This window comes from Paramormyrops kingsleyae, chromosome 1 (assembly GCF_048594095.1).
Source record: "Paramormyrops kingsleyae isolate MSU_618 chromosome 1, PKINGS_0.4, whole genome shotgun sequence".
Lineage (NCBI taxonomy): Eukaryota > Metazoa > Chordata > Actinopteri > Osteoglossiformes > Mormyridae > Paramormyrops > Paramormyrops kingsleyae.
The window spans coordinates 24,211,374-24,236,742 of record NC_132797.1 but is presented as its reverse complement, the minus strand read 5'-3'; the positions used below and the strand labels follow the sequence as shown (position 1 = coordinate 24,236,742).

The following is a 25,369-nucleotide window of genomic DNA, read 5'->3' as shown; positions in this document are numbered from 1 at the left end:
CCTTTGGCTTACTCAATGGGGGGTCCTTACGAGGCAGAAATGTAAAGCGCATTGAGACAATGTAATGTTGTGATAATGCGCTATATAAATAAAATTGAATTGAAAATTGAATTGATTTCTCTTGATTTTCCCATGATGTCAAAGAAAGAGGCTCTGTTTTTGAGGTGTGCCTTTATATGCATCCACAGGTGTGCCACCAATTAGCTCAAATGGAATCAATTAACCTATCAGAAGCTTTTTAAGCTCCAAATGGAATCATCTGGAGTTTTCGTTTTGTTTAAAGATACAATAAACTTAGTATATGTATACTTCTGACTTTGATGAAAGTGATAAAAAAAAATACATAAAAATTCTCTCTCTATTCTGACATTTAATAAATGCAAAAAATGTTATTTATTGATCTAAAACAGAAAAAGTTTACTCTGATTTAATATTTGACAGTAAAGAAAAAAAAGTTTTTGTGTTTTTTTCTGAAGTGTACGGAAATATCTGGTTTCAACTGTATATAAAAATTTAAATTAATGGTTGCCTGATAAAAAACCATGCTTAAAGTTATAGATGTCAGGTTTCCAACCCTACTCTAGATTAATGGTTTAAGTCTCTACTCATTTAAACACAATCAAAAAAACAAAGAACAAAATGCTAATAGACGCGTTACTCTTGTCATAATCTGTCAAATTTCATTAAAAAATCAATGAGTCCAGTGCTTAAGTCTCAATTTATTTAAACAAAATGAGATTTAAAAACATAGCATACACAAGCAAACATAGCAAATCTCCAGGTCTAAGTCTGAGTATAATACATTTAAAGTCTAATAGACGACGCTGGTCAATTAATGGTCAATAAAACTATCAAAAAGGAAACCAACTGGTCCAGCACCAACGTCTGCTGACTGTCCCCGGAGTGCTGAACCAATAGGATACATCTGTTACAGTACATCAGCTGTGGGTCTCTTATATTAGTCCGTCTCAGGAGATCAGCCTTTTTCAAAACTTTCTCTTGCAAATACATTCTGGAAACAAAATCACCCAAATGTTGCAAGCCTTGTAAAACTGGCCAGGTGAATGTCAAGAGTTTTTTGGTTGTATAGCCCAGGGTCCCGGAGCCTATCCTGGAAACAATAGGTGCAAGGCAGGGAATAACCCAAGATGGGGCATCAACTCATCACAGGGTGCATGCATGCATGCACAAGGAATTTGGCAACATTCTATTCACCTTAGTATGTCTTTGGACTGTGGGGGGAAACAGGAAAACCCAGAGGAAACCCCATGATATCACAGGGAGAACACATGGAGCCATAGTAGACCCAGTGGCGTGAAGCCACTGTGTTAACCACAGTACCACTGTGCTACCTGCTATGCATAGATATGCACTATAGGCACAAACGTACTGGGACACCTGGCCATCATGCCTTCAGGAACTTTGATGACTTCCCATTCTAAATCCATAGGCATCAATATGGAGCTGGTCCCCCCTTTGCAGCTGTAACAGCTGCCACTCTACTGGGAAGGCTCTCTACAAGATTTTGAAGTGTGTCTGTGCCCAGTCAGACAGGTAGCGTTCTCCTGGCATCCACCAAACCCAGACTCACCCATCAGACTGCCAGACAGAGAAGCCTGATTCATCACTCCACAGAAGACATTTCCAATGCTCCAGAGTCCAGTGTCAGTGTGCTTTGTACCACTCCATCCGACACTTGGCATTGTGTTTGGTGATGTGAGGCTTGCATGCAGCTGCTCAGCCATGGAAGCCCATTCCATGAAGCTCCCAGCGCACAGTTTTTGTGTTGGGGTTAATGCCAGAGGAAGTTTGGAACTCTGCAGTTATTGAGTCAACAGAGCATTGGCCACATTTATGCATGCAGTATGTACCTTAGCACTTGGCGACCCCATTCTTACTTTAAGTGGTCTGCCACTTCGTGACTGAATTTCTGTTGTTCCTAAATGCTTCCACTTTGCAATAATACCACTTACAGTTGACTGTGGAATATCTAGCAGGGAAGAATGGCCCATCCTTTCACAAATGTTTGTAAACCTGACTGCATGGCTAGGTGCTTGATTTTATACACTTGGGGCAATGGATCTAAATAAAACATCTGAATTCAGTGATTAAGAGGTGCATCCCAATACTTTTGTCCGTACAGTGTATACTGTATATACATATGAACATGTTTGTGTCTCTATATGAGTGTAGAAACCATTCAACAAATAACATCAATCTGATATAAAAATGACTGGCCATATTCATCACAATAAAAATTAGAATTTATTAAATAAAAAGACTAGCTTAAAGGGTGTCAATGTATTATACACGCAATCCAGTTTGTTACTTTGTTACAAAAGAACGCTTAAAATATCTCAAATGAGGAAGAACATCTTTGTCATGACATGTCACAGTCACCTAAAATTATGCCTTTATGCAATTTCACCCTTAAGTTTCAGATATAAAAATAGAGTAGTGATTTTTGAAGGCCAAAAGTACAAACCACTCAAAATAGGACCTTGTTAAAGTTTTTAATTAAAACCATATTAAAAAGAAACCCCACATACAAAATGCAATTACCACTTATTTAAAATAATAATTTCCAGACTTCTATACAGTAAAACCATGTGAATAGCATAGAAGTACATTTAATGGAGCTTTTGAATAAATGCAGCAATGTCCAGAGACACAAACTTAGCCCAGTTAAATAGCTTGTATATCAGGGCTGGTGAGGGTTGGCAGATCAGTTTATGAACTTTGATAAAGACAGATTCAATCTATCCTTCACTTTTTTTAAAAAAAAGCAGGAAGAACTTTTCAGGGTTAGAAGTGGGATTCAAACCAACACCTCCATTTGGAGAACAGCATACTCACTGGACAAGGGCACTCTTGACCTGACCTGGTGAACAACAAGTAAAATGACTGTGAAGTAGAAATATCTAGGAACAAGTTCAGCTGCAAAGTGGTAGGCCAGAACAAACCCTCAGAGGACCCGATCACCCAACTAGAGTGGCAGCAAATCCCACAAGCATTGTTCCAACACATAATGGAAAGTAAAAATAGAAAATGCTGCAGCAATAAAGTCCAATCAACTTCATATCGAACCGGTGGTTTTGGCGCAAGATGATGGACAAGCTGGTGTCGACATACTTTTGGCCACATAATGTACATGCAGATTAGTGGTTAGTAGTCTTTGCTAGTAATATGAAAATATGCAACCATCCTCAGTTACTGAAAAAGAAATGAAAAGCACATCGGTACAATCGATGTAAAAGACAAAACAAAAGGAAAGTTGCAACAGTTATCAGTCAAATCCACTCTGACATACTATACTTCTCCGGAAGCTTGACGGAGATGTGAAAGAACAAGTGACATTTTCCTAGCAAACTGACCTGACAACGAAGTCCAGCACACTAATAAAAAAACAAGATTAATAAATTAAAATATATAAAAAATGATGTGTTATGCAGACCTCCCAAAACACATATATTTCATTTAGAAAAGACACAACAACTGAAAAAAAATAAATAAAAGAAATGAAAGATTCATACGTCTGTCTCCTAACTGACCCCCCCCCCCCCCCCCCTAAACTATTAAGAAAAAAGGATTTCATAACCAATTTTGATGTTAAATATTTGACATTCTTTTTTTAGATTTTTGGACATACATACAGTATACTGCAACAGCTCTGGTGGGATTAGGGGTCAGGAAGGTCGCGTCTTGTTTTTTTTTTCCAGAAAATGACCCAGTGGAGAATTCAGAGTGACCCACCGGATTTAGCTATATCTGGATCACAAACAGAACAAAACTACAAAAAAGCAGAACTGACCTCCCTGGTCTTGCCTTTGTTTTATCTGTCATAACCAATGTCAGGGAAAGTATCTGAATGTGGCATCAGCAACAAATCAGCCTCGCCTTTAAATTGTGGACAACAACGTCCGCTAGACAAATAAAAATAGATGAATCGATACATTTCAGTTTCCTTTGGGACCAACAAAGTTTTTATCTATCTGATTACAGTTTTGCTTGATTGCTTTGACACATTTCATGAAAGATGCTTAGCATTCTCAAAATTATAAGAGCATTTCTCAAAATGCATATAACACTATGGTTTAGCTACAAAAGCCTGTAACTTGCCCGAAACAATTAATTTGTGGCTCAAAAGCAAATAATTCCACCAATGAATTAGTCAGTACCACCCAAATGAAAAATACAATTAGCATCATTTTAACCATAAGGTCAATAAAGTCAAAATGCTTAGATATATTGTTAATATGTCAGTGTAAGTAATGCTCCTGAGCTCCACAATTTTGAATGATAGTCAGTTTCCACTTTCTCATTGTCACTGACTAATAATTTTTCATTAGCAAACCGATACTTATTCATATCATACATACCAGTGTCACAATTGTTAAGCTCCATATGTACTGAATATGTTCACTGCTGAAAGTACTCAAATGTCACTATACAATAGCAAATAAAAAAAGTCACACAGCTCTGTATAACACAAAAACAGCAAAATGGTAAAACAAAGATACAAAATTCATACTGTGAGGTAAAACAGTGGGAAGCAAAAGCACAATATCGTATCGCTGAAATTTATGGAATATATTTTAAAATCATTTTGAAAGCTTGGCTAACTTTCGCATGTGGTGGCCAACAATGATCACATACGTACACAGTTTTCAGAACAGAATTAAACCTGAAACAAGTAGGGAAAACCAACACAGGGAAGCAAAATGATCAGTCAGTGACAATGCGAAAGCAGGAACCGACTATCTCTCAGAATTGTGGAGCTCAGGAGCACCATAGTGTTCTACTATATGCATAAATTGTTTTGAGAAATGGCACATGTTTGGAGCAGAACATGTTTGGATTTAAATTTGGCTTACAGTTTTTCTAAGCATTTCTCAAATGACAACATTTAAAAAACAAGAAGTGTAATTACCACACTATAATGTCACATTTCTCATTGCTTCACACAAATTTCCAGATGTTTTAGTATATATTTGCAACTGGATCCAGTGGCCTGGTGATATTGCCATAGCTTTTTAGTTTGCTGCAACATGAAAGTAGGTATAGAAAAATTGGTTTTCTGAATCATTATGTATTTGTATCATGTTTGACATCTATCTATTTGGTATCACTTTACTTTAGGGGGCACACATAATTTAGTAACTCATTTACTACTCAAGAACAAATCATAAACTAATATAGTTCCTGCATGACATACATGAACTGTCATGATTCATTAATGTTGAACCAACTTGGGATCAGTACATAACTAACAATTACTTAATGGTTACTACATTAAGTAAGACTGTACTACAACTACATAATTTGTGCTCCCTCAAGTAAAGTCTTGTGCAATATTTATTGATAATGTGTATTTTTTTTACTTATTAGTTTGTAAAGTTGGTTGACTTTACTGATGTGTGAGAGAAATACTAAATAAGTACAGGTTTAGGTAAAATATCGTATTGTGACTATGAACATTCATATCATGATCAGTTTGAATATTATATGTGCAACATCGCTCATATATTGGGAACGATACTCCTTCCTGAATCCGTCCAATGCCAATGGGCTGAAACCGCTGTTGTGAAATTGCTGCTCTACAGTCAGACACTTCCCCACAGGGTGGAAAAAGCCGGCTCTCTCACCCCCTAGTGGAGAGTCTTTTAAAACACTCCGAGCATAATAACGTAAAACACCATACGAAAATATCAGTAGCATATATCAACAGGAAATGCGGAGTAAAACACACCTGAAAGCAGTATGTACATACTTGAAAAGATAAACAACATAATACATACATCTCTGAAAACAAAAAGCGTGCAATTAAAGGCATACCCAAGTAATGAACTGGGAGAAGTTTATGTCTGTGCTTAACCATATTGTAGTGCTATTAGGGGTCTAAATCACAGCTTTCCTCGCGGTACGATACAGTATCGATTCCTTAAGCCAACGGTTCGATTTTTTTTGATACCTCAGAAATTCCCACACTACGATGCGATGCGATGCGATACGATTCAATTCAGTTCGATACTGGGGATAGTAGTCGAAATGATGAAATTTCACACAATCTTTTACATTTCAATGGATTAAAAAAGGCAAATATAATTAGCATTTTAAGGTAAAATCAATAAGGTACAAATAAAAACTTTGGATGGATGTAGATTAACATGGTGAATAATTTTTATTTTGAATCAAGTCTTCTCCAGACAAATACAAATGTGTAACAAAAAGTATGTCTATAACTGTCATGACCTGCTCGTATGACCCTCTCGTGTGCTAGAGGCTTCTTACTTGCTCCAGTTCCCCCATTCATTTTTATACCCTTTCTTAAGTTTAGTAGAAATAAATTGGAGGCTAACTAGGCCACTCGGTAGCTTGCAGCAGCTGGCGCGGTTGAACACGTCATCCATCCTCTATTTTTTATGTCATACGATCTACCCACACTACCTTTGCGATCGACCAGTAGATCGCGATCGACGTATTGGGCACCCCTGGTGTAGACCATGTATACGTCGGAGTGGATCATGAAAACAATACTGGAACAGGCCAGAAAATAAAAACGCATGTATCGATATTTATTCGGTCACATCGATGCATCGGATCGTTGGCCGTTGAATCGATATATCGATACAAATCGATGTATTGTTACACCCCTGAGTGCTATACACATGAATTGTTTTGAGAAATGTTCTTATAGATGTAAGAAATTAAGTGTGTTTCATGAAGTGTACCAGAGCAATTGGGAGAACCTGTAAAGAGGCTATTATATCCATAATCATAAGAAATATTACCATACTTGTTAATGCAGACTTTTGTGGACAAAGTACAGTTTTAATTATAAAGTTTAATTTATATTTTATCAGAGAGTACAAGTATTTCTCTGTTTTTCTTTATTATTTTGTATCAGGATGTGTGTTTGTTTCACCATATGCCTCATGTTACATTTTTTTCTTAATTGCTTTGCTGCATTTCTCAAATGGCAATTAACATTTGCAAAACAAGTGTAATACCCACACCACAATGTTACTTGTGCACAGCAGAACATCATTTCTCATTGTTTCACCAGAATTTCCAAGTGTTTTAGTATAAGTATGCAAATAGTCTTTTACAGTTGTAATTATTTGGCATAACTTTCAGTTGCCTTTAGTCTTTTTGGTCAAAACAGATAATGTAGATTCCCACTGTAATAATTTTACACCCGGAACTATATACACAAGTGATCTTGGTTCCCATAGTATATGATTTTGTTATTATTTTGCTGTTTTTGTGTTATATTGTACTGTGTGACTTTCTTTACTTGCTATTATATTGTGTCTTGAGATCTGAATAAGTTACAGGTGCATGCCAGTGCTTTCTCTTGGCAGTGAACTTTACATACTGTAACGTAGAACCTTGCAATGTTGAAACTGGTGTCTTTGACATGAATAAGTATCAGCTTGCTAAAGACAAATTATCAGCCAGTGAGAATTACAAAGTGTGAACCGACTATCATTCAGAATTTTGGAGCTGAAGAGCATGTTTACGCTGATATTATTTTACCAATATATCTAAGCATTTTGACTGTTATGGTTAATTGTTTAGTTGTTCGGGGTGAGTTAAAGCCTTTTTCCATGTAACCATACTGCTGTGCTATGTCCATGAATTGTTTTGAGCAACGCTCTTGTAGTTGTCAAAATATTAAATGTTTCATGAAATATGCCAAAGTAATTGAGAAAAGCTGTAACACTTCCAATCATGTCACGCAGATGGAGCTACAAATATGGGAAGTGAAACCAGAGATCATCTCAATATAAGTCAAGCTGGACTCAAGCAGGCAAGAGTTGGTAAGACAACAACACCCAAGTGCTATTCTCCAGCAAGGTCAGTGGATTTCCTCAGAGGTAAGAGGGAAGGATCCTCACATTTCATCTTAATACAATTTAATGTACAGTTGCTACTGTTTTTCACGGTGACCTCACATCCTTTCATAGATGTGTTTTCTCTTTGCCACAAATGGATCTGATTATTTCTAATTTTACCGACACAAAAATGATGTGCAGTTTGAGTCATTGAGGACCCTTCTGCTATATATTTTGAGTAAGTACTCAAAGGTACTTACAATACTTCTACTCACAGCAGTTCCTAAAGCTGTGAGGGGCAATTGTCAATTTCTTTGTTGTAGAATAAAAAATTAAACTCAAAATAAATATATATTACTTTTATGCTCTTTTCAATTTACTTTCAATTTTACCTGAATTGTAGCTAAAGAGTCAGTCTTGGATTACAGAAAACTATCAAACTACATCTTGCTGAATATATCTAGAATGTTCATGTTTAAGATAAATTATTGATTTGGTGATACGTAATTTGGATCTCATCACAACCGTGTACTTTACTGCATAAGAATGGAGGAATGGATAAATGGATATTTAGGAAGCAATAATATTTTATGTTCTTAATATTTAAATGTGAAAGGTTGTTTTAGTATGGTCAGCATAATTACAACAAGCCTGACAAGGCTTGTTCCATAAACATGGAAGCTAATCATTTGTGATTTGTTAATAATCTCATTGATAGTTCTCTTTGTCTCCCTGATATTTCCAATAATACTGTTATATATGTGCATATATGTACGGTACTGTGCAAAAGTTTTAGTCAAGAGAAAAGTTTAAATAATACTGATTTTAGTGCAAAACATTATATCTGTCAAAGTATATTAGCTTAATCGCTTCAAAACCACTCCTATAGTCACTCCAGTATTTGCGGCAAACATACAATACACCCATGTATTTTTTGACTACTAGCATACCATGTTTGGCTAATCAGTACCTCACTGAGTTATTTACCTAATTACATCAATTAATGAATTGAGCTGTTGGCGAAATTTACCGAGGAGACGTTTGGGACCTGAATGGGACCTGATCGGGACCTGATCGATGTTCATCTAGCCATCAAACAATATATCAGTAACTTTTTGTAGAACAGAAGAAAATCTAATTAGTTTTTATTGTGTTACTGTTAATTTACATATGATCTAATCAGTGTTGCTACGTCCAGCAAAACTGTCCAGCCCAAGGTCTACTTAAAATCCACCAAACGGAAGCTGAAACTAGACCAATATTAGAATTTTAGACAATTACTTATCACTGACACTGTACTCTAAACGGTCTGCCAGTTGTACCTCAGCTGCAGGAAAATGTACCTTTCAAGGTACAGAAATGGACCGTGAGGGGTACATTGGGGTACATAAATGTTGTTTGTACATTGGGGAACAATGCTGTACCAGGGAGGTACCCATTTTTATAATGGTGTACTTGCAGCACTCACTCAATGCCTTCACTGTGTTTTATGATTTGTTATTATAGCTTCAAGCTTTAACCATATTTAGCCACAGTTAACCATATTTCACCAGTTAACCACCGTATTTAGAAGTTAGCAAGTTAATTCACAAAATCTCGAGCACGGCACCGCTGTTTGCTAATCGCTGTATTCTTCTGTTCTATATTGACATTCAGTTGGCAATATATTCTTATTTTACTGCATACATTAAGACGATTTGTACCGATCTCCAATTAAGGAGCTTCTTTCCTTGGAATAGCCTACTGCCAAGGATGGCGATAGGCTATATTTAAAATTATGTAAGCCTGGTGATGAACTTATTTAAAATGGTATTATTATTTTAAATATTTAAAATACATGAATACAATGTCTCAAAGTATTTTATAACAAATTACACCTGATTTTTTTTCCGTCCAGCAAACACAAATTACAAAATGCTCAAAAGGAAATAAATACGTATTTTAAATACATTTAATTGAAATACTGCCCATCCCTGCCCGTAAGGAAATGCTCAGAACACACAACCGTCGTTCTTTGGATTTATGGCTGTTAGCCAAGCTTTCTGTCGCAATTCCGGTGATTCTTCCATTTCTTGCCTTGATTTTTTCTAACCGAAGGTATACAAAAGAAAGTTAGCTTTGAGTTTTTCTTACCGTTTGTTCCCCGGTAAAATGGCCGTCGCCTCGTTTTCATTTATACGTACTTTGGACAATGACGTCAGCTTAATGCAACATTTGTATATTTATTGCATGCATGTAAGGTAATAAAACGGACAACATCGCTGTTTGCTGAATTATATTGACTTTTTTTTTTTTTTAAATACAGTACAGCTGTTTCAAACGCTTTTCAAATTACAGTATTGTAAATTACTGATCGAACTGTGTACATCTGTACAGAATTGATTCTGTCCCAGGCTTTTTGATCCATATAAGCGGTTGCTCACTATAATTAATATAAGCGGTTTCCACTCTACATGTAAAGCCAAAGTAAACCATGGGTGAACCACCACGAAAACGTGGTAATTAGCTATTTAAACTGATTATTAAACATATATTAGATATCTTGAAAAGAAATAATCATTAAAATTGCAAAGCTAGCTAAGGTTTTTTTTCCTATGACAAAGTAAAAACGTTTTAGCGAAGCTTTAACCCGTCCGTACAATATGAAGGTATGAAAAAGCCTGATCTTAATCTAGCTGACTAAAGGTCTAAGAATTGTATGTGCATAACATGCGATGATGGTGTTAATAAGATTACGCTATACCTATTATTTTTTGGAAGAGTACGATACACTTCAGCTTTGTAACCTATGGCTTTCTCGTGTTATCTGGTGAATTTAAACATAACGTAATATAAGTAACTGACATTTGTTTTGTTATTTAAACCTGTTGCACCTGCTCTTGTTTGGTAAAGTAAAATATCTGAGATTAAATTGGGTGTACAGCAACTCGCTTTCAGTTAATTGTAATTTGTACCTTTTTCCAGTCACAGAGCACTTTATTTTGAGACTTGTTTAAGTAAAAGATAGTATAACTTAGTGTACTTTGGGGAAAATTTTAAAGTTTAACAATTTATTATTAAAAAATTGCATTGAGGAAAAGTGATTTTTGTTTGTATATGCAGTCAATTATAGTTCTTAGAAAGAAAACCGGAATCAGCAAAAATCGGTATTGGCAGATCCCACTTGCATAAAAATCGTAAATCTGAATTGGCCAAGAAAATTGCAATTGGTGCATTTCTAATATCAATGTCTGTTTAAGTGAAAAAATATAGTTTTTGTAAACATAGTGATTTTTTGCTCCTTTATTTTGAATTTGTGCACTTTGCTTAAATGGTATGCTAATTGTGGGTCTTACACTGTTAACACTTATTAGTTATCACACTGAATACAATTAAAAAGAATAAAAAGCTCTTGGGATAAATATTAAGTTTGTATCAGAGACTGGAAACTTGGCTTGGACTCTGATTCAAAGACTTTACTCAGACTAGTCCCCCAGAGACTTCAGTCTTGACTCAGACTTGCATTTTGTGACTCATGAACAACTCTGCTAAAGGCATCCATCTACAGGTAGGGAAAAGGGTGATACATGAGTCATCAGACCATGTTACTTTTTCCATTGTGCTGGGATCCAGGTTTTGTGCTTGTTACACCAGATTGTGTGTCTTTGTGCTTTGGTGTCGGCAGTAAGTGGTTTCCAAGTGACAGACCTGCCACAAAAGCGAGTTTTGTGAAGCTCATACCACACAGGTTTTGTTGATGCTGCAAATTTTTGAGGCTGCTATTCTGTAATGTTTAGCAACAATCCTGTTAAGTGTCCATCTTTGGCTACTCCTCTTTACTAACACAATTTGTTCATACTTGATATTTTTATTGATTTTCTGCTAATCTCTTCCTGTATTCAGACATTCTCTGGTCACTCGGTGAAGGAACGTTTCAGCACCATGCCTGACACCCAGAACACTGAGCCTAATCTGTACGACGAAGGGCGCAGAAACGTCCCCCGAGCTTATTCCAACGCCAAGGAAAACGACCTCCATGAGTTCATACCTTTTGAAATGGTGCCACGGGGTCCTGCTCCTCCTCGACAAGGTAAGAACTTATTGAGTAATCGTTTCAATGCCATTGCGGCCAAATTGCCAAATTGTCCACAGGTGTGAATGGTGTACAGTATGTGTGTGTGTGTGAGATGTATGTTACATTATGGGGAAGACTGCAAGTTTATTTGTAAGAAAAGGCTTCCATTTTGTGACCCTACTGCATAGTCCATACATGCAGAGAATACAGAAGATTGTTGTCACATGTATTTCACTTCCAGCACTTTCCAGAAATTCCTGCAGCTCCTTCAGTGTTGCTGCAGGCCTCTTTGCAGCCTCCCTGACCAGTTTTTGTCTTGTCTTTTCAGTTTTGCAGGGACGTGCAGTTCTCAGTAATGTCACTGTTGCCCCATATTTTCTCCACTTCTTGATAACTGTCTCCACTGTGTTCCATGGCATATATAATGCCGTGGAATTTTTTTGTACCCTCCTCCTGACTGATACCTTTCAACAATGAGATCCCTTTGATGCTTTGTAAGCTCTCTGCCAACCATGTCTTTAGCTGTAGGATGCAACTGAGTAAATGTCAGGAAAATCCGCCCAGGACAGCTGAACTTTATTTGGGGAACTTTATTTAATCGGACTCACTTTAATTGATGGCAGGAGTGTACCCAAAAAGACTAAAGGCTGTAATTAAATCAAAAGGTGCTTCAACAAAGTATTAGTTTAAGGGTGTGCACACTTATGCAACCAGCTTATTGTAAGTTTTTTATTTTTTTTATTTTTTCCCCTAACAAATTTGTTTCTTTTTCAATTGAATTGTACAGGTTATAGGTCACATTAAAGGTGGGAAAAGTTTTTAAATGATTTATCAAGGTCTTATTTTTTTACATCACAAAAACCTGGCATTTTAACAGGGGTGTGTACATTTTATATATCCACTGTATGCCACATATGTGAGGGCAAACCTGTGGCTTTGTGGATAAAATTGTAGGCTCCTATCTCCAGGGTTATGGGTTTGAGAGCCACCCCTGGGTCTGTTTCTGCATGTTTAAAAACCTGCGTTAGGATAATATGAGTGTCTCTATGGCTGACAGCATGTGTCTGTAATCGAGTGGCATCCCATCCAGTGTGCATCCTGCCCTGTGCTTTCTGAAATAGACTCCAGGCAGTCGGTGACCAGGAAGATGAATGGATGTAGCTATTCGTTAGCTTTATGATTGATAAGGGCAAAGGCTTATTGTTACTAGTTTATTGTTGTGCTTTACATACACTTTTCAGCTTAATTCTCATGTCTCTCCTGCCTAGAATTCTTACAGGTGACCCAGGTTGACATGCTCTGGGAAAAGAACATGGCTGATCACCACACCCAAGTGTTTTCTGGGCCGCATCTCATCATACGTAGGGGCCAGGAATTCCAGGTGAAAATTACATTTAATCGAGCCTACGATCCTGACAAGGACAAGTTCGAACTGGAATTTCGCATTGGTAAGATTGGTAGCTAATCAATTTATTTACTGCATTAGCTAGTCATGATTTTTTTTTTTATTGGGAATTTGTCATACCAGTGCTTGGCTGGCTTTCCTCCCACAGTCCAAAAACAGGTAATTGGTGAACTGGTATCTCCACAAAGTGTCCATAGTGCATGACTGTGTACCTTGCAAATCCCCTGCCCTGTTATTCCTGGGACAGACTCCAGACTGACCCCAATCCAATACTACATACAGGGTTTGAATGATGGATAGAAGTATTTAACCTTCAAAAGGGCTTCAACAGTCAAAGCAGTATGCATTGTGTGAATCTTTCGTCATTGTTTTCCACTGTTCTAGCCCATTTTTAGCAGTAAATATTCCTAAAATTTTCCCTCAACATCTGATATATATTTCGCACCCTGTGCTGTAAATATGTTGTTATAGGTGTATGACACAATAAATGACACATAACATAGTTACTGAATATAATATAAACTTCTACGAAATATAAATATGTACTTGTAATATAATTCCCCACCTTGCAGTATGTCTGTCTGTCTGTCTGTCTGTCTCTCTCTCTCTCTCTGTCTCTCTCACACACGCACACAAACGCTCTCTCCCGTTTTTCTTGTTTTGAAGGTTCCAGCCCAAATCTGAGTGAAAAAACGATTGCCGTAGTTTCTTCCTTCCCAAGAAAGAGAAAGCTGTGGCAGAGTCATTTGCTGAAAAACACTGGCAGTACTGTCCTGATGGGCATCACTCCATCTGCCTCTTGCATTGTGGGAAAATATTCCATGTATGTGGTGGTCATCACATCTGCAGGCCGCTTCAGGGACAAGGACCATTCTCAAGAAGTTTACATTTTGTTTAACCCTTGGGCTCCACGTGAGTATTGCTTGGAATATTTAGAAAATATCCATATGGCTGATCCTAACTTAATCCTAAAAAGTTATCCTGATATATGCATCAAGGCAGTGTAGCTTTACATTTTGATTTGTTAGATGTTATCCCTGTGTTCAGGGATGAAAGTGTCCCAATATTAACAGCTGAAAACTGGTACCAGCATTTTTCTTTTGAGCAGGGGTGGGCGGGTGCTGTAAGGTGGCATCCGTCTAAATTTCTGGAGTTCTTAAGTGGCCTCCTTTACAATTTGTGGCATGGGGGGTGGGGGGCTTTTAATACCAATTTCACATAACGAGAAAGCTTTACGACACTAAAGTGTCCCAGCGAATGCTGGCAGACACTGAGAGCCCACCTCAGTAACAAAACATTCAGACAGCACTGATTTCAGGCAACGACATGGCCATGCATTTCAGTCATTTATTTATGCTTAAACAAGGAAATACGTTTCTGTCAAACCCCAGCGTTTTTACCTCAAATTTACACTGATGTCATAAATGGCCTGGCAGAGAAGGAAATGGGGGAAATCCAGCAAAAGAGGACACTTTTCATCCTTATGTTTTATATGCATGTATAGCAAAATTTCAATGAGAAAGGAGCAAAAAATCAATAATGATGCCCCTTACCCTACTATACAATCATATCACATCACAGGAATTATAAGCATTAGCACAAATTTTGAAACAAAATTGTTTTTTTTTTACATTTGCTGTATAATGTATTTTTACATACAACAACAATGTACTTCTAGCCCCTAATTGCTTCCTGTCTAGTCTAATCCTACTCATTGATTCTTGCTGGCCTTTTGTCTTCCAGATGACACTGTGTTCATGCCCGATGACCATGAGCGAGAAGAGTATGTCCTGAACCAAGTGGGCATGCTATATTGTGGGGACAGTCAAAATGTGTTGAGCAGACCCTGGAATTATGGGCAGGTGATGTATAGGCCCCGCTTTACACAAATCAAATCAGAACACATAAAAAGTTTTTGTACTTTGCTGGACTGAAAAAAAACATACAGTATGACCAAGCACAACCCTGAGAACATATCTTTGAAATAAATCTCTGGTTTAAGCTTCAAAAACTTCAATGTCATTTGATTTTCTTCTTTACCCCACCAATTAGCAATATAAATATATGAACACATCAGAACACATTCCCATGCATCGTCTCTTCCTTGTTATTAATTACTAAATGTATACTTCTTTGTTATAGTTTGAGATGGGGATTCTGGATGCTTGTGTCTTTATCATGGATGAGGCCATCATTCCGCTGATTTACAGAGGAGATCCAATCAAAATTATGCGACGGATATCTGCCAAGGTGATTTTAATCTGCAGTTAGCGATTAGCATTTCAAATGCTTTCCAAGATTTTCCAATATACTTCTGAAATGTGATACTTTGCCAGCCATTGAAGCCATTCTTGTTGGTGTCAGTAGTCAAAAGGCAATAGTCAAACACCCTTTATTGTTATAGTCTCATTGACACCTTGATGTCTGTTGTGATAGAGAAGTGCTTATAGTTCCCATCTGTGTTTGTGCATCCAGCTGAACTCACAGGATGATGACGGTGTCCTGGTGGGGAACTGGAGTGATGACTACACTTTTGGCACTGCACCCACATCCTGGACAGGCAGCGTGGAGATCCTGCTCTCTTATGCCAGCAGTGGGATTCCTGTGTGTTTTGCACAGTGCTGGGTGTTTGCTGGAGTCTTCAACACCAGTAAATGCAACATTTAACACTATTTACAGTGTATTTGTGTCCATCCATTGTCTCTTCAACAAGATTCCCAGTCCCAGCACATGAAAAGCACCCCCATAGCATGATGCTGCCACCGCCGTCACCGTAGGTGTGCTGTTTCTTGAGGCATGGGCAGTGTTAGTCTCATCTGACCATAAAACATATTCCCTCATCTTAACTGGGTCTTTCCCATGCTTTATAGCAAATGCCATTCATGCTTTTATGTGGATATTCTTCAGGAACGGCTACTTACTACCCTCTCGTAGAGACCTGTTTTATGGAGAGCTCCTGAAATTGTGGACCCATGTACCTTCACTCCAGTTTCAGAGCAGTGATGCTTGGATTTTTAGCAGCCTCTCTCAGCAATGGGTGTCTTGCTCTGATGCTTAGTTTTGAGGGACAGTCTGTTTTAGTAAGGGTCTGGGTGTTCATTTTCTGATGATGAACACTCCAGTGCTTAACAGGACATTCAAGCTATTTTCTGCATTTCAATGACTGTGTTTCTGTCGCAACTAGCGCAGGCATGGAGCGGGGAAGCAGCAGACAGAGCTGGTAAACTCGGGCGAACTAGGGATTTTAATCATAAAACAAGGAACACGACACAACATAAACTGCACGGACGTCAGTGACCGGACTGGGGAGAACATACTTAACGCAGACTTAAATACATAGGACTAATGACAGCAACAAGAAACAGCTGGTAAACATGGGGAATCCATACGGGGTTGGTGAGGGGGCGTGGCACACAGAAGGAGCAGACGATCGGGGCAGGACAGTTTCTCACATCTTTAATTGTCTTAGCTTTTGCAGTGATTGTCCAGCAAAGACAATGGCCCTTCCAAAGAGTGCTTTTTATATTGAGAGAAGCTACATCAGGACTCACATGTACCCAATTCTGTTAAATTATGGTGAAATAACTGTTACATTTGTGTCCTTTTTGATTGTCATTTGTGTAATCCTGGAGCTTCTAAAGCACAGGGGATTGAATACTTATGCAAACGGCACACATCAGGTTTTTTTTTTTAATCTTTTTAATGTTAGTATGTTGTAGACAACTGACTTCTTTTGGCGTTTGAAGGTAAAATGGAGCAAAAGTGTTTTCAACATAAATGTTGTTTGAGAAAATTGTGTATATATTATACTCTAAACAATCGTCATGACTTTCAAGGGGGTTGAATACTTTTGCAAGCCACTGTAGCTGCTCTGTTAAAAATTAATCATCTAACATTGACAAACAGGTTTCTGAAACAGCTTTGAAAATCTGACTTGATATGGAAAGCCTCAAAACTTTGAAAGATTTAAATGGAAAATGAATGTTTTGATATAAAATTTTACATCTTTATATTCATATCCTTTTGCTAAATTTCCAAGGATATATAAGACAGTTTATAAATTGCAAATAGGTCCCTGTAATGTCTGCACATTTCTAGCCAGAAATACATGATTAACTACATAACAAATGGTCCATACACCTTGATAGTGGTAACCCATTGTACATGCGCATACTGTGAAAACCGTGTATTGTTGTCTTCCTTATTTTGACAATAGTTCTCCGGTGCCTGGGAATTCCATCACGGACTGTAACCGGCTACAAGTCTGCTCATGACAATAACGGCAACTTAAAGACAAACATCATTGTTGACCAGAGTGGGAGATTGAATATGGATTGCACTACGGATTCCATCTGGTAATTTATTTTATTGAACTGAGAATTGGAATGGAAAACTGCTTGTCCTGTCATTTTCTTACTGTAACATTAACAAAACATAATAGCAACAAGTGCAGTAGCTGCAAAGGTTGTCATCACATATGGAAAAAAAATAAGAATGTATTCAAGCACAGATAAGCAAGTAATTTGGTAACTAGACAACTAGGCACTGACAAATAAAAGAAATTTGAAAATTTATTGGGTTCATTACATTTTGTAATGTGCCCATTTTGAAAGACTAATACAGTAAATAACACACATGGTGTCACTTTGAAGTAACAGACAATGATTTGCTGGTGGTAGATGGAATATTGTTTATGATTTACAATTTTTTTAATGGAACCAGGAGTGGAGATGAGAATTCCATTTCCAAATTTTAAAAAACAATTCAATCAATTGAAGCTTCTACTGAAAATGCTTCTGTTGCGTCTTTGTGCACAACCAAGTTACTAACCTTAAACCTAACCCTAACCCATTTTAAGTCAGTGGATCCCATTCTGTAGGAGCTACCACTGCTGGAATGAGGTCTACATGGCCAGACCGGACCTCCCTGTGGGTTTTGGCGGCTGGCAGGTGGTTGACTCAACCCCCCAAGACAACACTGATGGTGAGAGATTAGATAACCCACACTCTCTGATACCAATACATACTCACCGTTACCTCAGTAGTCATTGAAGGCTCTCTGTCTACCACCCAAATGTAGGTCTAGCTCTTCATTGCACCCCTTAGGTAGTGCTTTTATTTGACAGCTTACATTGTGTGCAGATATATATATGCAGCTTTATATTTTTATGTTGGTAAAAGATTTGCCATAAGCTGCTCTCAAGTCCCTTTGGGTTTGCTCCAGGCCTTTCCATGAAGGTTGAGGCAGAACAGACATAGATAGAAAAGTTTGTGCTTGTGATCGTAGATTGTTTTCAATATCTCAGGAGATAATGGATCATCAACCCAGTGTAATATGAGTAGAATAGAAAATACATCACAATTTCCATTACTTCAGGCTGCTAAACACATGATTGCATGGTTTCTTTGTTTGGTTTTCTTAGAAACATCTTTTTTTTCTAACAAATATAGAAGATGATTAACTCCTAAGTTTAGCATCTTGTTACTGAGTAACATCAACGTATTATTGACACAGAAGGATAATTTTGGAGTTGAGGACACTGCAGCTAAATAACATTTCAACTTCTGTCTTCTCTGCCAATCAGGCTTCCGCAGATGTGGTCCTGCACCTGTCTATGCCATAAAGCAAGGCATGATCTGCTATCCATTTGATGCGCCATACATGTTTTCAGAGGTAAACAGCTTAATGTCCACATCCATTCTTATTACTTATTTCTTTCAGCATTTTTCTTCTAATAACATTAGCACACATCAATACTCTCACAGTCTGACAAATATGTCTTTCAAAAATGTTCACAGCCCTAAAGGTTTAGTTGTGATTTGAATCTAACTAACCATATGATTGGGGCTTCCTTTTACATTTTATTTTATCTAGTATATGAGAAGCACTGCGGGAAATTTACCAAAAGGTTTTAGAATAAAACTTAGAATAAGTCTTAGAATATACACCTGGAGGCTGCCATACACAAATATAGGTAGAGGTAGATGTAAGGAGCACACACTGATTACAGTGCATTGCTGCACCCACCACACGACAGACCACCTCAGGGATGAGAACCTGAGTGCAGCCATGTGGTGGGTGATACCTCAGCACCACACTAGTCCGAATGGACCAGTGTGAGGTTTTTTCCTGTGGCTGGAGTGTCAATCCTGCCAGCAACCCTCAAGTTTTTCCCTGTAAGTAGGAGGACCTTCTTATAGGGCTGGATGTAGATTAACATCATACCCAGGATGAAATATAGAATCTGCTATATTCTATATAGAAATATAGGAGTATTTCAAAAATTCATTTTGGGAAAATGATGAGAAAACCATCACAAATTTAGGATACAATATTAACAGAAACTTGCTCTTTCCAATTTGGATTTGGTATATGGCATCATACCTGAGGAACATCGCACTGAAGCTGGATGAAACCATTCATCTGACTTGGACTATTTTAGACAATATATTGCATCTTATATATGTGAAGCTATATGTAAAATATAAGTCCCCTACATTTAATATTGTGGTTTCTATATGTATTCAAATCTGCTGCCAGAAGTGGCACAGTGGTTTTTTGTTTTGAGGAAATTGAATTTTTTTTTCCTTCTTCAAAAAAAGGTCATGTACATTTTATTGCTGATGTTTGTACACATTGAGTATACCCATTGTCTTTAGGTGAACAGCGATGTCATAGTTTACCAACGAGAGCAAGACAACAAGCTGACAAAACTGTTTGTTGACCATGATTTTGTGGGAGAGAAGGTTCTGACCAAGCAGATTGGCCAGGACATCTGGTGTGACATCACTAACCAGTACAAATATCCTGCAGGTAAGCTGAAAAGGGTTATACACCCAATATACTCCACAACAGAATAATGCAATAGTGCAAAACCTCATAAATTTGATGGACTATATCCCAGATTCTGATGAAGCCTTTTCTGCTGCCATTCTGTTACAAACTTTATCAGTGCTTCTATTTCTTTATCAGAAAGTGTGGAGTGGAACAGGACATGTTTCTGAAAGAAAAGGAATGGCTCAGATTTCAGGAGCAATCTTAGAAAGCTTGTGAGATACATTTTCATTTGTACAGATGTGTGGTGAAGTACCAGCAAAAAGTAGCTATGATGAGTAGGCAGACTATCCAATAACAATTTCATTAACTATGACTTAAAGCTACATACAGCATCACACTACAATAGCTTCAGTATTCCTCATACTGTGTTACGAACCTATTGCTCAGGTATCTATTTGGGATTAAAATCTGTTCCACTACCAACTGATCACAGTGACAAACTTCATTCCAATGAAAATAGCTTTAGCATTTAATGCAAGTGAGTATAATTGCAGTTCTGATTTTCAGTTTCTATTTTGTTCATCTGTTGCTTTAATCAGCGGGTATGTTGTTTTAATGCAACAATGTGACCATATTTGCTCTCAGTGTAAATCATGTCAAAATGATCTTGGTGAATCGAGTCTCCATGATCCAAAAGCAGCTGACATACAGCAGTTATAAAGTATGCAGTGGTGGGGAAGTAACTTTCATACTTAAGATACCGCCCCAAAAACGACTCGAAATGAGTGAATGTCGAAGTCACCCAGCTAAGTACTACTTAAGTTAAAGTAAAAAATATCTGGTTTTAAAAGCGCTTTAAGTATGAAGGTAAAAAAGTATTATACATTCAAAAGCAACCTAATCTTTTAACTTTTAACAAGGCAGATTTGAATACAGCATTTCAGGTTAGAGCGCATCGCAGTAAGGAAAACTGAGTCGCATGAAGATAGGTGGATATTTTCTTTTTATTCAGAAAAAGCGTTGAAACCTCACAAGCTTGCTGACACAGATTAACAAAATTAATTTTCTTGTTCTGTGGAAAGCGAAATATTGCTACGGAGCCCCTTGTCACGGTGGAGGAAAATATTATCTCATAGTAATTCGTGAGCTCGAGTTAGTAACTTGTGTGCTCCAATTAAGGTTTTGGGGCTCTTGGATAGGCTCCGGGCCCCAGGCGACAAGCGATTACAGAAAATGGATGGATGGATGGATGGATGGATGGAGTTTGTAATTGCTCAGCCCCACTCACCTTAACTTAAGACATTTCAAACGTCCCAGTAACAGCTCAGCAGCATGCTGGACATTTGTAAATACCCCCTTGCAGTATGTTATTGCTAGTAGTTGTAGTGTTTGCCCTTGTCTGTGTCTTGCGTGAATCATGTCTGATCCTGCGTTGTCTATCCGTTGTATAAATTACCTTCTATTGTCTAAACGAATGTCATGCAGAATAGGACTGAGAAGTCATTATTGGGCTCGAAAGTTTTGCCGAGTGAAAGTAAAAGTTCCAGCAGCCTAAAATAATCAAGTAAAGCACAGATGAAAATTTGCATTATGGATTATATAGATTATAGATATATTTGCCCCTGTACCATCACAGAAAGCTCAGATAAGCAGGAGGCCTTGCGGATCGCGGAGAGTTACGGATGTTCTCGGGATCAGGGGGATTTATCGAAGGCGGATGTGAAGATAAAGGCCACGCTACCGGATGTGGAGATCGGCAAGGACTTCAAGCTGAGCGTTGAGTTGAAGAACTTGGGGGAATCCCTGTACAACATCGATGTTTCCGTCTCTGGCAACGTCATATACTACACGGGTGTCTTGGGTCCTCAGTTCAAGTTCAAGAATTTCCCGGTGAAGGTGGATCCTTCTAAAAGTAAGCCGGGTTTTACTATATAATTACTGTTGACATTTACGTATCTCTGGACTTGTCATTTGTAATATGTACACAGTGATCCAGAAATCCCAGAAAGACAGGGTATTTTCCAAACAGAATGCCAGCCCTACGGTTCAAATACACACACACATATATTTGTATTCATATCTTTGTGGGGACCGTCCATTTCCATGGGCATAATGCTAATCCCAGCAATGACGACCTTAACCCCTACCTAGCCCTAATCTTTACCATAAGTAACCCAAACAAATTCAAGACTTTTGGCATATTTAGGTTTTTTGAATTGCATTCACAGACTTTATAACATGGAGTTTTCCCCTGGTGGGGACTGAAAAAAATCATCTCCACAATGTCAAAATAATAGGCTTTTATCACATTGTGGGTACATTTGGTGCCCACAATGTAATACGTACATGACTACACACATGCAACCACAGACTTTTGGAGAATAAAAGCATCTACATTATTATGCAATGTAGATGAATACATCGTAATGAGAACAGCTGCATATCTTTTCATGAAATTTACATAGCATTTACCCATTATACAATATGCTAACTCTTCAAACATTTCCCTCTCTCATTATTCCAGCGGTAACTGAACATGTGGCTGTGAAGGCTGAAGAATACATGAGCAAGCTGCTGGATCAGTGCTCCCTGAGTTTCTTGGTCATGGCAGAAATCAAAGAAACAGGACAGGTTGTCACCACCCTGCAGTACATGACCCTGCAGGCCCCGAAACTTGAGCTTAAGGTCAGACTAATAGCTGTTTTGTTATGTATACTGTCCTTGCATGGATGTTCAACAGCACAGTTAGAAATTACCAGTAGAATACAAGCAACAGTTACGAACAAGGAGAGTATGCATTCTCTATTGAACAAACTGAAAATGTAAAATAATCAGTAAATGTAACAAAAAGACCAATCAATTAAATTTTATTTTAAGCAATATGTTAAAAAAGCACAAATTTTGATAACTGGAACTAAAAAAAATGGCAAAAACTGATTTAGGAGCACAGATATAATAGATTTTAGAAATAAGTCTTTATTCTCTCAGGGGTTGATTCTTCCATGCTCTTAAGTCAAAAAGGCGTGTAGCTGTGTGCTTTTTTCATTTAAACATATTCTGCCATCGACTTAAATCTGCGGTTTACTTGCTCTTAGACTTGATATGCACTTTGGGGTCTATTCTCCCATAGGTCAGGTTATGCACAGTGGGTGTGACCGTGCTGATGGGGAGAAAACCCATAACGCAAAGATCAGTAACTTTTAAGTGCTTTTTTTGACTTATGTGCTTGATGGGAGAAAAAGCCCCTCAGTCATTATTTCTGCTGTCATTTTTTTATGCCATTTCCTGCATGTGTTTATGTATTATTTCACGTTAATAACATGCGCACATTTTCTCACATCTCCTTCTTCTGGATGGTTTTTCATGAAAACATAACAATTTCCCACAGCAATTTAAGTTGTCTTTTTATTTACCCTAATGATAAGTCCAAACCTGAACAATCTTATATGTGGTTATCGATAGGCCTAAATATATCCAGCATTCTCCCTGCAGATGTCTGGCAGCCACAAGCTGAAAGAGGAGATGACAGTCACCATGAAATTTACCAACTCTCTGAAATTTGATCTGGAGAACATCACTGTTAAGATGGAAGGACCGGGGGTTTTTCGGACGAAAACTAAAACGTACAGGTAAGAAAAAAAGACACATCATTCAACTCTACTTGAATAGCAATAGTGTATTTAATATTATTATATAAACACTATGTAGTAAATTCTAGTCTGTTCTACCACCAAACAGGTAAGCGTTTAAAAAGTTACGCTCTTTTGAGCAACGCGGGTTCTTCACCCCAAAAGGAAGGCGAGGATGGGTTGTGCCCTCAATGACTTTGATATCAAGTGAAATGTGGAACACGGTGTGTACTTCACTTACACAGTGAGCCAAACTGAAATCCACAGACAGAAACCGTTTTATTTTGAAAAGAAAAGCATGATGGGAGCCTGGTACGCTTATATTTGCTCATTCTCATGAACAGGAGACTTAATGATCCCTCAGTGAGTTTCCCCAAATAGGCACCTTTGCAGTTTTAAGATCAAATGACACAAAACTAGGGGTGGCATGGTGGTGCAGTGGTTAGCACTGTTGCCTCACGCCTCTGGGATCCGGATTTGAGTCTCCGCCTGGGTCACATGTGTGTGGAGTTTGCATGTTCTCCCCGTGTCATCGTGGGGTTTCCTCCTTGTACTCCAGTTTCCCCCCACAGTCCAAACACATGCTGAGGCTAATTGGAGTTACTAAATTGCCCGTAGATGTACATGTGTGAGTGTGCCCTGTGATGGGCTGGCCCCCCATCCTGGGTTGTTCCCCACCTCATGCCTGTAGCTTCCAGGATAGGCTCTGGACCCCCCGCAACCCAGTAGGATAAGCGGTTTGGAAAATGGATGGATGACACAAAACTAGATAAAAAAAATTTAAATCATTCAACTTTACTGCAAGTGGTCCACAATGGACAATTAGTATAATAAGATGTATGTTAATTTCTTCAACTGTTTTGTATAGTCAGTTGTTTTACTCTTCAGCTGATATGGAGGGCTAACTGTATTCGTAGTGCTACTCATGCTGCTTACGTCAGTCTTCCACAAAACACTAAACCCAATAACTGTATCTGTAATTACCGTTCACCAAAATCGGCTGAATCGTCATGGTGACCACTGTCACATGTGTTTGGTTGCAGACTCATTGCCAGAGGTTCCTCCATCTCCTGGACCGAGTCCTTCACCCCAGATCAGGAGGGTCAGAAAACTCTGATCGCCTGTCTGAACTGTGCCTTGCTCCGACAGGTGTTTGGCCATGTGGATTTTACCATCAAACCTTAAGACCACCATCCAAAACTTGCCGTATCAGCAGTGCTTCTTTGTTTTGCCATTCTTTTAGCCTCAGTTTTGTCTTTCATCATTATATAATCTTCAATACTCCAATTAATTGTGAATCTGAGACTGAATCTGGGGCCCATATGCAACCTGCAAATGGGTGCAATTCTTACAAAACCCAGACTGTTACAGATTTTTATTCCATGGTAAATCAGTATTAAATATTTACATCTACAGTTTTGAATAATCTCTTCATAGCTAGTAAAAACTCTTCGTTGTACTGGTCAAGACACCAGTGTTTCATGAAAGCAAGCCATATCAGAATAAGCAGTCACAAATCTACCACAGCTGCCAAGTGTTTTCCTTGATATGATTCTGACAAGATTGTCCAGTATAATGGTTAAGCCTCCTGATTTACATTTCTGTTAGCCGGTTAAAACCTCTGCCCGCTTTGCTTTTGATTGATAACCAACAATAAAAAATCATA

General features: G+C 38.0%; 1 protein-coding gene and 1 long non-coding RNA gene across 4 annotated transcripts in view; one reads left to right on the top strand and one right to left on the bottom strand.

The window, feature by feature from the left end:
• The window catches only part of LOC111837826 (uncharacterized), a 21,786-nt gene extending 11,776 nt beyond the window's left edge, over positions 1–10,010 (bottom strand). Inside the window, exon 1 of the long non-coding RNA XR_011991686.1 lies at positions 9,972–10,010. This is a non-coding gene — a long non-coding RNA (uncharacterized lncRNA). The remainder of the gene's footprint in view (positions 1–9,971) is intronic.
• LOC111837824 (coagulation factor XIII A chain-like) lies at positions 7,746–25,369 on the top strand. Of its 3 annotated transcripts, none has more exons than XM_023800180.1 (15): positions 7,746–7,880; positions 11,721–11,907; positions 13,161–13,340; positions 13,964–14,209; positions 15,041–15,159; positions 15,440–15,547; positions 15,773–15,947; positions 17,514–17,652; positions 18,177–18,280; positions 18,882–18,970; positions 19,957–20,110; positions 21,711–21,986; positions 22,599–22,759; positions 23,567–23,703; positions 24,747–25,369. In XM_023800180.1, exons 2-15 carry the CDS (start codon positions 11,760–11,762, stop codon positions 24,886–24,888), a joined length of 2,178 nt encoding a protein of 725 aa, XP_023655948.1. In that variant the 5' UTR covers positions 7,746–7,880; positions 11,721–11,759; the 3' UTR covers positions 24,889–25,369. The 3 variants fall into 3 exon arrangements, with proteins under 3 accessions (XP_023655948.1, XP_023655949.1, XP_023655947.1); XM_023800181.1 differs by having other exon boundaries at positions 7,749–7,860; XM_023800179.2 differs by lacking the exon at positions 7,746–7,880 and adding an exon at positions 10,798–11,385.